This window comes from Desmodus rotundus, chromosome 6 (assembly GCF_022682495.2).
Source record: "Desmodus rotundus isolate HL8 chromosome 6, HLdesRot8A.1, whole genome shotgun sequence".
NCBI lineage: Eukaryota > Metazoa > Chordata > Mammalia > Chiroptera > Phyllostomidae > Desmodus > Desmodus rotundus.
The window spans coordinates 94581151-94593171 of record NC_071392.1 but is presented as its reverse complement, the minus strand read 5'-3'; the positions used below and the strand labels follow the sequence as shown (position 1 = coordinate 94593171).

Here is a 12021-nt window from a genome sequence, read left to right as displayed (position 1 = left end):
TCTGCGTGCGGCAGGCTCATGGGTCCCTCAGGCGTATGTGTGTGTGCGGGGCCGTGAGATGGGGTCTCGTCAGTGCTGCTCCCCAGGCCCAACCCTGGGGGGTGGAGAGCTGTGTCCCGCATCGACGGCTGCCCTGGCAGGGTCGGCGGGTCACCTCGAGCTGGTTTCTGCTGTCTCAACGCTTGGACATCCTCCCAGGATGCTGCTGTGTCCCCAGCAAGTGCCCGGGTGGGTCCCTGGGGAGAGCGTGTGTGACCAGGGCTAGGTCTGTGGCGTGGTGTCCCCACGGTGCAGTCTCTCCACCTCACATCCCTTACGCCCTTGGGGGTTGGGCCCTGCAGAGTGACGACCTGTGACTGGTGACGGTGGTCAGCACCTGCCCGTCCGTGCACACAGAGCCCACCCTCAGGGTTTTGGAGGACTGTGCCGGCCGGAGAAGGTTGGGGTTAAACCCGCCTCATCAAAGCCCCTTTGGGGATGGCGGGGATGGTGGCAGTGGATGTCTGCTCTGGGCGGCTCTCAGCATCCCAGCTGCTCCGGCCTCTGGGGATGGGTGCCCGCTGTCAGGGAGGGACGTGTGTTCTGCATGGTTGGTCTCGTGGGTGGATGGGGGTCTGGGTTCTCTGAGCATCAGGAGTCCTGCTGGACAGTGTCCCTTCTCTCAGGACTGGGTCTGGGGCAGCCAGCAATCGGTGCCCAGAACCAGCTGTTGGGGCCAGAGGGGTCCCCGCGGTCCGGCCCTGCCCTCAGTGCCGGCACCTTGGTGCTTCCCGGGTGGGTGAGCCGGGTGGGCGGTCATCCCAACAGCCAAGGTGGCTCCAGCAGGGGGATAGACAGTCCCCAGGTCCGAGCACGCTCAGAGGGCTTGGCTCCCTGTGTGACCACCGTGAGCTGCCAGGTGTGCACATGGGGACCATGGAGCCCTGGGCCCCAGTGGCGGCAACAACAGGGGTGGACAGGTGGCGGGGGGGGGGTGAGGGTCACACACAGTGAAATGCTCTGTATGTGCAGCTGACATTCACACCGCTCTGCAACCGCCCTGGACCAGGAGGACGCCCGGAGGCAGAGCTCACGCCCTACACAAAGCCAGCTCGACAGGCAGCGAGGACGGAACGTGAGGCCTAGAACTGCCGCACTCTCAGAAGAAAACACAGGGCACGCGCCTCACGACAATGGCCCTGGCAAGGACTACTGGGACTTGTCCCCAGAGGCCCAGGCCTGGGCAGCAACAGGGCGAAAGGCCGCCCACAGAGTGGGAGAAAGCGTTTGAAAATCACACATCTGGTAGCAGGTTAATATCCAGAATATAGAGAGAATTTCTAAGACCCAACAACATAAACACAACTGACCTCCGGTCAAGATGGTGGCGTGAGCAGAGCTGGCTAACCCCCTCGCACAACCACATCAGATGACCGAGCTGAATGAAGTGTGGCAACTGTGGAGTCACAGAAACCACACCCATCCCGACTGGGAGTGGGGCGCAGACGCAGGACGGGCTGGCCCCTCACCCACGTGTGGTGGCTAACAATTCGGGAGAGATGTCTCGGGAGCGAGGAGTCCCGGCCCCACACCAGGCCCCCAGCCCAGGGTCCCAGCACCAGGAAGATGAGTCCCCACAACTTCTGGCTGCAAAACTAGTGGGGACTGAGTCAGTGGAAGAAACTGCTGGAGCCCCAAGCAGTTCCTCTTAAAGAACCCTCACACAGACTTACTCAGACCTACTCCCTCTGAGCTCTAGCATGGGGGTGGCAGCTCGAAAGGCACCAGTGACGAATAAGGAGAAACTAAACTGGCACCAAGGCGAGCAGAGGCCACTGTCCCTTTTCTAACTGCTCCCCCACTCCCAGCCAGCAAGCTGGAATCATGTCTGAGACTCCATCCACCTGGCTGAGACTGTCTGACCTGCCTTGGAGATCTCCAGAGACTCCACCCCACACAAATTAAGGACAAACCCAAGCTGCTTTTCCACAGGAACAGCTGGTCTTGGCTCCTGCCTCACAGCTTCCTAAATCCTCTCAAACAAGCAACAGCTGGCCTCAGTGAACTCCAGGCCAGGCACCAGCAGCAGCCAGCCTAGATTCACAGCTTCGTTTCCACCGGGGAACCTCCAAGCCCAGCACAAGTAGCAGCCATCTCAGATTGCTTTATAGCTCAGGCAGGGTGGCCCCCAGCAAAACTCAGGTTGGGGCTCACCTTGGCCTGCACCACCCGGGGAAACCCCAGGGCCAGCGCACCCAGTGGACAGCTGCAGACCACAGTGGAGCACCACCACCTGCCCCTGCAGAGCTGATCCTCCATGGAGGGCGGAGGTTGGTGGTCAGTGGTCACAGCCAGTCCCTGCAGCTGAGTGGCCTGAGTACATCCCTCCCATTGACCTGCCAACAGCAACCAAGGCTCAACTACAAGAGGAGGGTGTACCCAGCCTGGGTGATAGGGGAGGCTGTGCCACTGGACCCCACAGGACACCTGCTACATGAGGCCACACGACCAAGACAGAGTCAAAACAGGTGTATCTGATACACAGAAACAAACACAGGGAGGCTGCCAAAGTGAGCAAAGAAACATGGCCCAAATGACAGATCACAGCTCCAGGAAAAGAGCAAAATGAATGAAACGAAGGCGAACAATCTATCAGACACAGAGTCCGCAACACTGGTGATCAGGACGCTGCAGAACTCAGTGAGGCCTCAGCAGCATAAAACCACCCAGGCAGACACGAAGCTCACACGAGCCGAAATAAGAACAATCCACAGGGAAGCAACGGCAGAGTGGATGAAGCCGAGAATTAAGTCAATGGTATGCAGCATGAGGAAGAAAAGGAAAAAGAATCCAAAGCGCAAAAAACCAAAACGAGGATAGTGTAAGGAGTCTCTGGGACAACTTTAAATGTTCCAACATATGCCTCATGGGGGGGCCAGAAGGAGAAGAGGAAGAACAGGAATTTGAAAACCTGTTTGAAAAGATAATAAAAGAAATCTTCCCTGATTTGGTGAAGGAAACAGACAGGCAAGTCCAGGAAGCACAGAGAGTCCCAAACAAGTGGGACCCAAAGAGACCCACTCCAAGACACATCATCATTAAAATGCCAAAGGTTGAAGAGAAAGAGAGAACCCTAAAAGCATCAAGAGAAAAGACGTTAGTCACCTACAGGGGAGTTCCCGTAAGACTGTCAGCTGATTTCTCAAAAGAAAGCTTACAGGCAAGAAGGGGCTGGAAAGAAGTATTCCAAGTCATGAAAGGCAAGGACTGAAATCCAAGATTGCTCTATCCAGCAAAGCTATCATTTAGAATGGAAGATAAAGTGCTTCCCAGATAAGGTCAAGTTAAAGGAGTTCATCATCACCAAGCCCTTATTATATGAAACATTAAAGGGACTTAGGTAAGAAAAAGAAGATCAAAACTATGAACAATAAAATGGCAAAAAATACATATCTATCAACACCTGAATCTAAAAAACAAACTAAGCAAACAAGCGAGACAGAGGCAGAATCACCGCTGTGGAGTGTCTTGATGGTCGCCAGATGGGAGGGGCTGTGGGGGGATGGGTGAAGAGGGGAGGGGACGAAGGAGCACAAACAGGTGGTTACAGAACAGCCACGGGGATGCAAAGTACAGTGTAGGACTTGGAGCAGCCAAAGAACTCACACGCACGGCCTGTGTACGTGAACAAGGGTGGGGGGTCTGCCTGAGGGAGGGGGGGTGCTGGGTGGAGGGGGCGCAGGGGGAAAACTCAGGGCAACTGTAACAGCACAATCAATAAAATATAATTTAAAAAATATTACAAGGAAAACAACCTGATTCAGAAGCGGGAAAAGGGCTGGAATCGACATGTCCTCTCACTGAGGAAGATGAGGCAGGTGAAGAGATGCTCAGCCTCACTGATCCCCAGGGACACGCACCTCAAAGCTGCAACCAGCCCTGGCCTGCGAGGCTCAGTGGGTTGGGTGTCGTCCCGCCAACCTAAAAGGTCGCTGGTTCTCTTCCGGGTAAGGGCACAGGCCTGGGTTGCAGGCCGGGCCCCCGGGGCCGGGGTGAGAGGCAACTGATTGATGTTTTTCTCCCTCTCTTTCTCCCTCCCTTTCCCTCTCTCTCAAATAAATTAAATTGAAAACAACAACAACAACAAGCAACCCTACAACGAGGTACCCCCTCTCGCCGTGAGGAAGGCTGCTATCTAAAAAACCCAAAACAACAAAATCCCCCAGGAAATAACAAGCACTGGCCAGCCAGAGAAACCAGAGCCCTGGGGCACTGTGGGTGGGAATGCAGACTGGCGCAGCCGCTGTGGAAAGGTCCGGAGTCCTCGAAAACTTAAAAATGGAACGAACTGCCCTGTGCCCCAGCGTCTAGATACACACCCTAAAGAGTTGTAATCTGGGACCGGGAGAGAGACCTTCACCCCGGGTTCACAGCGCATCACACGCGGCCGCCCCACCCTGCAAGCAGCCCCAGCGCCCGCACATGGGGGAACGGGGACCACCACCAACTTGCCCAGCCTCTGTCTTTTTGCTCAACCCGCCCTGACGCCCCTCTCCCAGAGCTCAAGGACACGCGCGTCCGTGTGGGGACTGCAAGGGGGAGGGGGTGGTGGGAGGTGGAAGAGGGTACAAGGGGGATAAATGGTAATAGAAAAAAAATACAATACACTATTAAAAAATAAAATCAAAGAGAAAACAGCTCTACATTTCAAAAGAATTACTCAGCCTCAAAAAGGGAAGGAAGTCCTGCCCTCCCTCGGTGGGGCTCATTTGGTTGGACCGTCGACCTGGAGCCGCAAAGGTTGCAGGTTCGGTTCCTGGTCCCTGCGCCTGGGCCAATGCGGGAGGCAAACCAGTGGAGGCTTCTGTCTGGCATGTGATGTTTCTCTCTCCCCCTCCCCCACTTCCTCTCTCTCTCTAAAAGCAATGAAAATATGTTTTCGGGTGAGGATTGCAAAAGCGAAGGAAGGAAATCCTGACCCCGGCCACAACGCGCATGGGCCTCGAGGACATCGCCCTCGGTGACATAAACCGGCCACTAAAGGGCACGTACTGTGTGTGGGTTTCATCTGCGGTATTTACCACATTTGAACTTTAAACGAAGAAACACAAACATACTAATTAGAACCCATTCACTTAGGAGCACAGGAGGAGCACAGGTGGCATTTCCAATGAGAAGCGCTCCCACTCTGGGACGCCAGACAGGCGGTGAGGCCCGATCCCGCGACAGTGCGGGGAAGCCGTAGGGCGGCGCGAGGGCGTCGTGGGCACAGCAGGGAACGGCAGCCCCTTTCGCTCCGCGGCATGTTGTAAACACACACCCGACGGACACCCATAGCCGCCTCCCGCCGGCGCGGGGCGGCGGGCAGCTCGCCGGGCGGCGCGGGCTCCGGGCTCGGCACTGCCAGCGCTCCGGGGGCCACGGACGCACGTCCACGGGGGCGGCCGCTCCTGGGACTGTTCAGCCGGCCTCCCGGCGGGACAGCAGCCGCCAGTCTGTGCCGACCCCGCACCAGCCGCGGGGCACTCGAGCTGCCCGCGGGCGCTGCGGGGACACGGCTTGTCAGCGCTGTCGTCGGGTGGTTTCAGGGCATCGCGCGCTCCCAAGAGCCCCGCGGGCCCCAGGTGCGCCGCGGGCCACGCACCGAGTCCCGGAGTGAGGCTCAGTCATTTCCCGGAAGACGCGAAGCCAGACCCCGTGTCCTATGATACCCCCTGCCCTGACCCTGTGACTATATCTCCTACATCTCGGGACCTGGCGCCCCTCACCGACAGTGACCCTGAAGGACGCCGCCTCGCGCCCCGCAGGCGCCCCGACTTTCGGGGCGGTCTCGGGGTCTACCGCCCGCAGCAGCGGCCCGCTCCCGCCCCGCCATCCCAGGGCGCTGCCGCCAGGGGCCGCGGTCGCGCCCCTATGACACAGCAACAATAGGAGCCGCTCTGGCCGGCGCTTCGCTGGCCCACGCTTCCGCCGGAAAGGGCATGGTCGGGGGGATGGACGGCGGACCTCGCCAATCGCTCGCGGGGCAATGCCATCCCTAGCGTCTGCCAGAGACCAATCGGCAGCGACAGCTGCGGGCGGGGCGGGGCGAGCGGAGGCTTCCGGCGGGGCCCGGCAGGCGCCTAGGAGGAAGAGCGAACCCAGACGGTACCTCTCGGCTGAGTCTCCGTGCGGGCCAGGTGAGTGGGGTGGCCGGGGACTGGGGCCGCTGGGGGCGGGACCTGCGCCGTCGGGAACCCCGAGACGAGTGCCGAGTCTGCGGAGGCCGGAGGGGCCGGGGGTTCGGGGCAGAGGACCTCGGGGGCCTGGGAACCGGGGTCCGTGAGCGGGCCGACGCTCTCAGAGGTTGGCAGGCCTTTGGGGAGGCGGCCTGCGCAGGGCGAGTACTTTCGGGACCAGGGACTGGGGAGGCGGCTCTTGGGCCATCCCGGGCCGCCGCCCTGCTGCAAGCCGCTCCGGCCCCTCCGCCCAGCGCGGAGCCGAGGCCGTCGGGCTGTCAGGGGTGCGGGGTGGGGGCGGGCCGTGCATCTGGCAGAGGGTTTCCCCCGAGTGCTCACTGTTTTTGAAGGGAGTGCCGTGCTGCTCCACGGGAGTGGGGCCAAAGTCTTGTGTCCCATCTGACGTGTTAGCGGTGTCCCCGCCCAGCCCAAGCTTTTAAATTCTTGGGGCCCCAGACGAAGAAACAAGTTTTCGAGTAAGAGCGGCCGCGGGCAGCGAGACCGCGTAGATGCAGAAGTTGATTTCGTTCTTTGAGAAACGTGAGAAGCTGCGGGTTGGCTCCGTGGCTCAGGTGCCCGGAGGCTCTGCCCCGCCCCCCCCCTCCGCCCCAGGTTCTCTGAGCGGGTGTTGGGCAGCTTTCGGTACTCCCTTTTGCCCAGCGGAGGCTCAGCAAGGGGCGCTTTCCTGGGTCGGGGCCAACGCACCGCTTGAGTAGCAAGTCAGGATTTCCATGAGTGACGGGGTCTGCCTGCTGGTCCCCCTTCCAGGATGACGACTTCAGGCGCTCTGTTTCCCAGCCTGGTGCCAGGCTCCCGTGGGTCCTCCAACAAGTATTTGGTGGAGTTCCGGGCAGGAAAAATGTCACTGAAAGGAACTACCGTCACCCCCGATAAAAGGAAAGGGCTCGTGTACATCCAGCAGACGGACGACTCCCTCATTCACTTCTGCTGGAAGGACAGGACGTCAGGGAATGTGGAAGACGTGAGTGTTAGCCCGCTCTGCCTGCAGAGGCCGCGCCTGCCCCCTCGGGGAGCTGCTGTCATGCCCTGTGCAGGGTCTGCGGCGGGGTTGCTGTGCGGAGGGCCTCGAAGTGCGTTGGGGGGGATGCTGCCTTCAGGAGCTGCTCTGCTCTGCATCTGGGTCTTGTCAATGCCAGCAACTAGCTGGGTTTCCCTGTCACTGTGAGTGTTTCGGACTCTGAGGATTAGGTGCTTAGAACTGGAGAGGCTGCTTAATAGCCTGACCAGGTGGCTGACTCTGTGCCCTTCATCCTCCAGGCTATGGTGTCCTGGGTTAGGTTCCAGAGCAGGTTGGAGTTGACTTTTTGACTCACCTTGGAATGTTGCCAGAATGTCTCTTAACAAACTCTTTAAAGAGTTGAAAGTCTCACCCTGGCTGGTGTGGCTCAGTGGATTGGGCACCCACCTGAGAACCAAAGTGTCGCCAGATCGATTCCCAGTCAGGGCACATGCCTGGGTTGCAGGCCAGGACCCCAGTAGGGGGCACACGAGAGTCAACCACACATTGATGTTTCTTTCCCTCTCTTTCTCCCTCCCTTTCTCCTTCCCTTCCCGTCTGTCTAAAAATGAATAAATAAAATCTTTAAAAAAAGAATTGAAAGTCCCCTTTCCCCGTTCGGCACTGGGCCTGCTCCTGGCCCTCTCTCCCTTCGCAGGGGCCTCGGACCCTGGCTCGTCTGCCCCGCAGGGACCCTGCTGGTGAGGAGCTGGGTCTTGTGCCCTCCCCACACCGCGCCACATCCAGAGACACAGGGCCCAGTGTGTGTCCCCGGGAGGCTCTGGGACCCGAGGACGTGTCTGTGTGGTACTGACGCCCTCCCTTCCGCGGCTTCTGCAGGATCTGATCATCTTCCCGGATGACTGTGAGTTCAAGCGTGTCCCGCAGTGCCCCAGCGGGCGGGTCTACGTGCTCAAGTTCAAGGCGGGGTCCAAACGACTCTTCTTCTGGATGCAGGTACACGGGAGCTTTTGTTTGCATTTTGTCTTTTCTTGCCGTCAGGAGACAGGTGAGGGCCATGCTCAGCAGGTGGCAGAGTTGGCTCTCGAAGCCGGGCGGTGCGGACTGAGCGTGCTCGCGTTCCACTTCACAGGTCCCTGTGTGGCCTTCCGTGAGGGTTGGGGGGCTGCTTCAAGAGCAAGGCGCCTGTGGCTGGGCCCTGAGTGCCTCTCCGGGTGTGGAGTTCTGTGGCAGGCAGCATGGGTTTGTGGGCCGGGTCCCTGCTCAGTGCCTCGAAGAGCAGTAGGCTGTGGTTGGTCTCCCAGTGCCCTGAAGGGTCACGAGGACCCCAGGGCAGAAGCTGGGTGACGGTTTGTGGTGTCTGTTGCTGCACGTTGGACAGAGACACGGTTCTCTCCAGGGCGGTGCCGGGTCTGCTTGCACCCATGGCTGCAGGCCGCCTTCTGCCTGGCCGAGCCACTGCTGTTTGCTCTGCTGGCCACTGGCTGTCAGCCGGTTGCAGTCCCTTCTGTCACAGGCGGTGTCTTGAAGCAGAACCTGGTGCCAGGGCTGCCCCTGTGGGTCAGAGTGCGGGAGCAGCTTGCTCGTGCGGTGGGCACACATGTGGGTGCAGCTGTGGCAGGTGTCGCCACGCTCCTTCCAAGGCCGAGCCTGTCCCGTCCCCCCCCCCCCCCCCCGGCACCTTCTGGAGCTGGTGGGAAAGCTTTTCACCTTGGGGGGCCCCCGCTGCTGGCCTATACCCAGGCGGTGTGAGCGTGGCTGTGTCCCGATCAGACCATGCAGACTTGGGGAGGGAGGGCTGAGGTTCCCAGCTGCTGGGGTAGAGCTTGTTTCTCCAGTTTTGCTGAGAAATCTCACCAGATGTTGTCCACGCACTGGCCTTGCTGACCGTCTGGTGTCGCTCGTGTGACAGCATCCCTCCCACTGCCCGCCTGCTGTGTCTCCGTGTCCCCAGCAGGTGCTCAGTGACTGCTGGGCAGAGGAGGCCTGGGCGCTGACAGCACGGCCCTGCCGCGTGAGCCCCGGCGCGCCGAGGGGCCGCGGGCTGGGACTGAGACACTGCATCACAGGCACCGCCGAGGGGGGGCTGTGGTCGCCGACGCTGTGCAGACCCCCGTGCGGACCCCCGTGCGGACCCCCAGCCCTGCGGGGCGGGGCCTTGCCCTGGCTTGGAGCATGCTCTCAGTCTGTGACTGTGGACCACCCATCCCATGTGACTGTGGGCGGGCAACCTCGCCTGTCGGAGCCTCAGGTCCCTTGCCTGTGAGCCAGGTCAGTGGTGGGAGGGCCGCTCAGCCGCGGCGGTGTCCTGTCCTCCCACAGGAGCCCAAGACGGACCAGGATGAGGAGCACTGCCGGAAGGTGAACGAGTGCCTGAACAACCCGCCCATGCCCGGCGCACTAGGGGCCGGCGGGGCCGGAGGCCACGAGCTGTCCGCACTGGGGGGCGAGGGTGGCCTGCAGAGCCTGCTGGGGAACATGAGCCACAGCCAGCTCATGCAGCTCATCGGGCCCGCCGGCCTCGGAGGACTGGGTATGCCCATGGGCCCATGGCCTCGCGCCCGGGGCGGGGGTGGGGGGGCAGCCTTTAGTGGGGGGCGCTTTTGCACTCAAGTCGGTTTCCTTTAAGCATCTGATTGGCCCTGAGGGATGTCCGTGAGTGTGTGTTCAGCACTGCCCTACTGGGGGAGGGCCTGTGAGCAGCAGCAGGGTGGGCAAGGCACCCCAGGAGCGCCCAGCTGTGAGCCTCGGGCTCAGCTGGCTAAGGAGGGGCCTGAGGACATGCACTTGGGGCCCCTACATAGAGCCTGGGCTCCCTCCGTCCCTCCTGCTGCCACCTGGGGGGTTTCGGTGACCGTGTCCGTGGACCACTGGGAAGCGCTTGCTACTTTGTGCTGGATTTGCATTGCGGTTGCCCTGATTCTGAACGTGGTGGACGGAACAGGGGCCTCCGACTGGATGGAATGGGCTTCCAGACACTGTCGTCTGAGCAGCTGCTGCCCAGGCTTGCCGGTCATTACCTCCCCCCGTTTGTCCCATAGCTTCTGTGCCGGCCTCTTTGCACCATTGGGGGGGGATGTTGAGCTCTCCAGGCGGGTGTGACAGCTGAGCCTGCGTCCTTGCTCCTCGCAGGTGGGCTGGGCGCCCTGACGGGGCCGGGCCTAGCCAGCTTACTGGGGAGTGGAGGGCCTCCGGCCAGCAGCTCTTCCTCCAGGTGAGCCCCCTGCCTTGCTCCCACTGCTCCCATGGGTGCTGCCAGGAGGTTCCTCCTCAGGGAGACTGGGAGTAGGAGATGTGGGATGAAATAGGTGTCTGGGAGGGTCCTTTCCCAGTCCAGGTGCTTCCTGGACACCTGTGCCACAAAGCACATAGGCCTTTGGGGCAGGGCTGGCAGCTGCGGGGTCCCTGTGGGCGCCTGGTGGCTCCAGCTGCTGCTCTCCCCAGCTCCCGGAGCCAGTCAGCAGCGGTCACCCCGTCCTCCACCGCCTCTTCCACCCGCGCCACCCCAGCCCCTTCTGCTCCAGCAGCCGCTACGGCGACCAGCCCAAGCCCCGCTCCCAGTTCAGGCAATGGAGCCAGCACGGCAGCCAGCCCGACCCAGCCCATCCAGCTGAGTGACCTCCAGAGCATCCTAGCCACTATGAACGTGCCGGCCGGGCCGGGGGGCGGCCAGCAAGGTAACACGTGCTCCTTGGCTCTGGTGAAGGGGCCTGCTGCCCCCATGCGCTCGCGCTGGCTTTCCCAGGCCTGGCACGTCGCCAGGCTGGCCGCCCTCTGCAGTGTGCTGCCTCAGCGAGTCTCTGCTGAGCGGGTCACAGCCTCCCGAGGGGCACCCAGCCGCCTCTGGCCCCTGACAGCGTGTGCTCGTCCCCTAGTGGACCTGGCCAGCGTCCTGACCCCCGAGATCATGGCGCCCATCCTGGCCAACGCCGACGTCCAGGAGCGCCTGCTGCCCTACCTGCCCTCCGGGGAGTCACTGCCCCAGACCGCGGAGGAGATCCAGAACACGCTGACCTCCCCCCAGTTCCAGCAGGTGCGCCGCGGCCTGGCTGCCGCCTCAGCTCTGTGACGGCAGCAGGTCCTGCCCAAGAGGGTGCCCCCCCCCCCCCCCCCCCCCGCCCCAGGTTTGCTCAGGGTGTTGACCCTTCCTTGCAGGCCCTGGGCATGTTCAGTGCGGCCTTGGCCTCAGGGCAGCTGGGTCCCCTCATGTGCCAGTTCGGTCTGCCTGCAGAGGCGGTGGAGGCTGCCAACAAGGGTGGTAAGTGCCAGTCCCTGCCTGTGGTTGAGGAAGGAAGCCTCCCCTTGTGCGCAGCGCAGCGTGGGCTGGCTGGCCGCACGCCTCAGTGGGCGTCAGCGGGTGGGGGCCCAGGAGGCTGGCTTCACGGCTCTGACGCTTTGCAGACGTGGAAGCCTTTGCCAAAGCGATGCAGAGCGGCGCCAGGCCGGAGCAGGAGGGCGACGGGAAGGACAAGAAGGACGAAGAGGAGGACATGAGCTTAGACTAAGTTATCTGCTGTTCTTTTACGGGGCGGGGCTCTTAGCTGTGCGAGTGAGCCGTGTCTGCGTCCGCCGTGGCCCCCACAGCTCTGCCCTACCTCGCTAATAAATAAAGGTCTTGTCTTTTATCCGACAACTCTTGTTTTCTGTGCCCGGGACTTGGTGCCAGTAGCCCTGTCCCCTTGCTGGCTGAACAGGAGCTAGTGTTTCCGGGTGTTTGGACTTCAGGGTGAAAGGCCTGGGGAGGCCATCCCCACCACGGCCCGTGACCAGGCTGTCAGATGCTCTCCTCTTCCTAACCTTAAACTCAGTGGTCAGTTAGGTACGTTTCTCTTTAGTTTGTGTTTT

The 12021-nt window shown here is 61.2% G+C and overlaps 1 protein-coding gene across 1 annotated transcript; it reads left to right on the top strand.

Moving 5' to 3' along the window:
- Positions 1 to 6021: 6021 nt before the first annotated feature.
- On the top strand, positions 6022 to 11809 carry ADRM1 (ADRM1 26S proteasome ubiquitin receptor). The gene is made up of 9 exons (XM_053926352.1): positions 6022 to 6158; positions 6966 to 7179; positions 8056 to 8172; positions 9499 to 9709; positions 10309 to 10390; positions 10621 to 10853; positions 11052 to 11209; positions 11332 to 11434; positions 11578 to 11809. The coding sequence occupies exons 2-9, from the start codon at positions 6967 to 6969 to the stop codon at positions 11679 to 11681; spliced, it is 1221 nt and encodes a 406-aa protein (XP_053782327.1). The 5' UTR covers positions 6022 to 6158; position 6966; the 3' UTR covers positions 11682 to 11809.
- Positions 11810 to 12021: the final 212 nt, after the last annotated feature.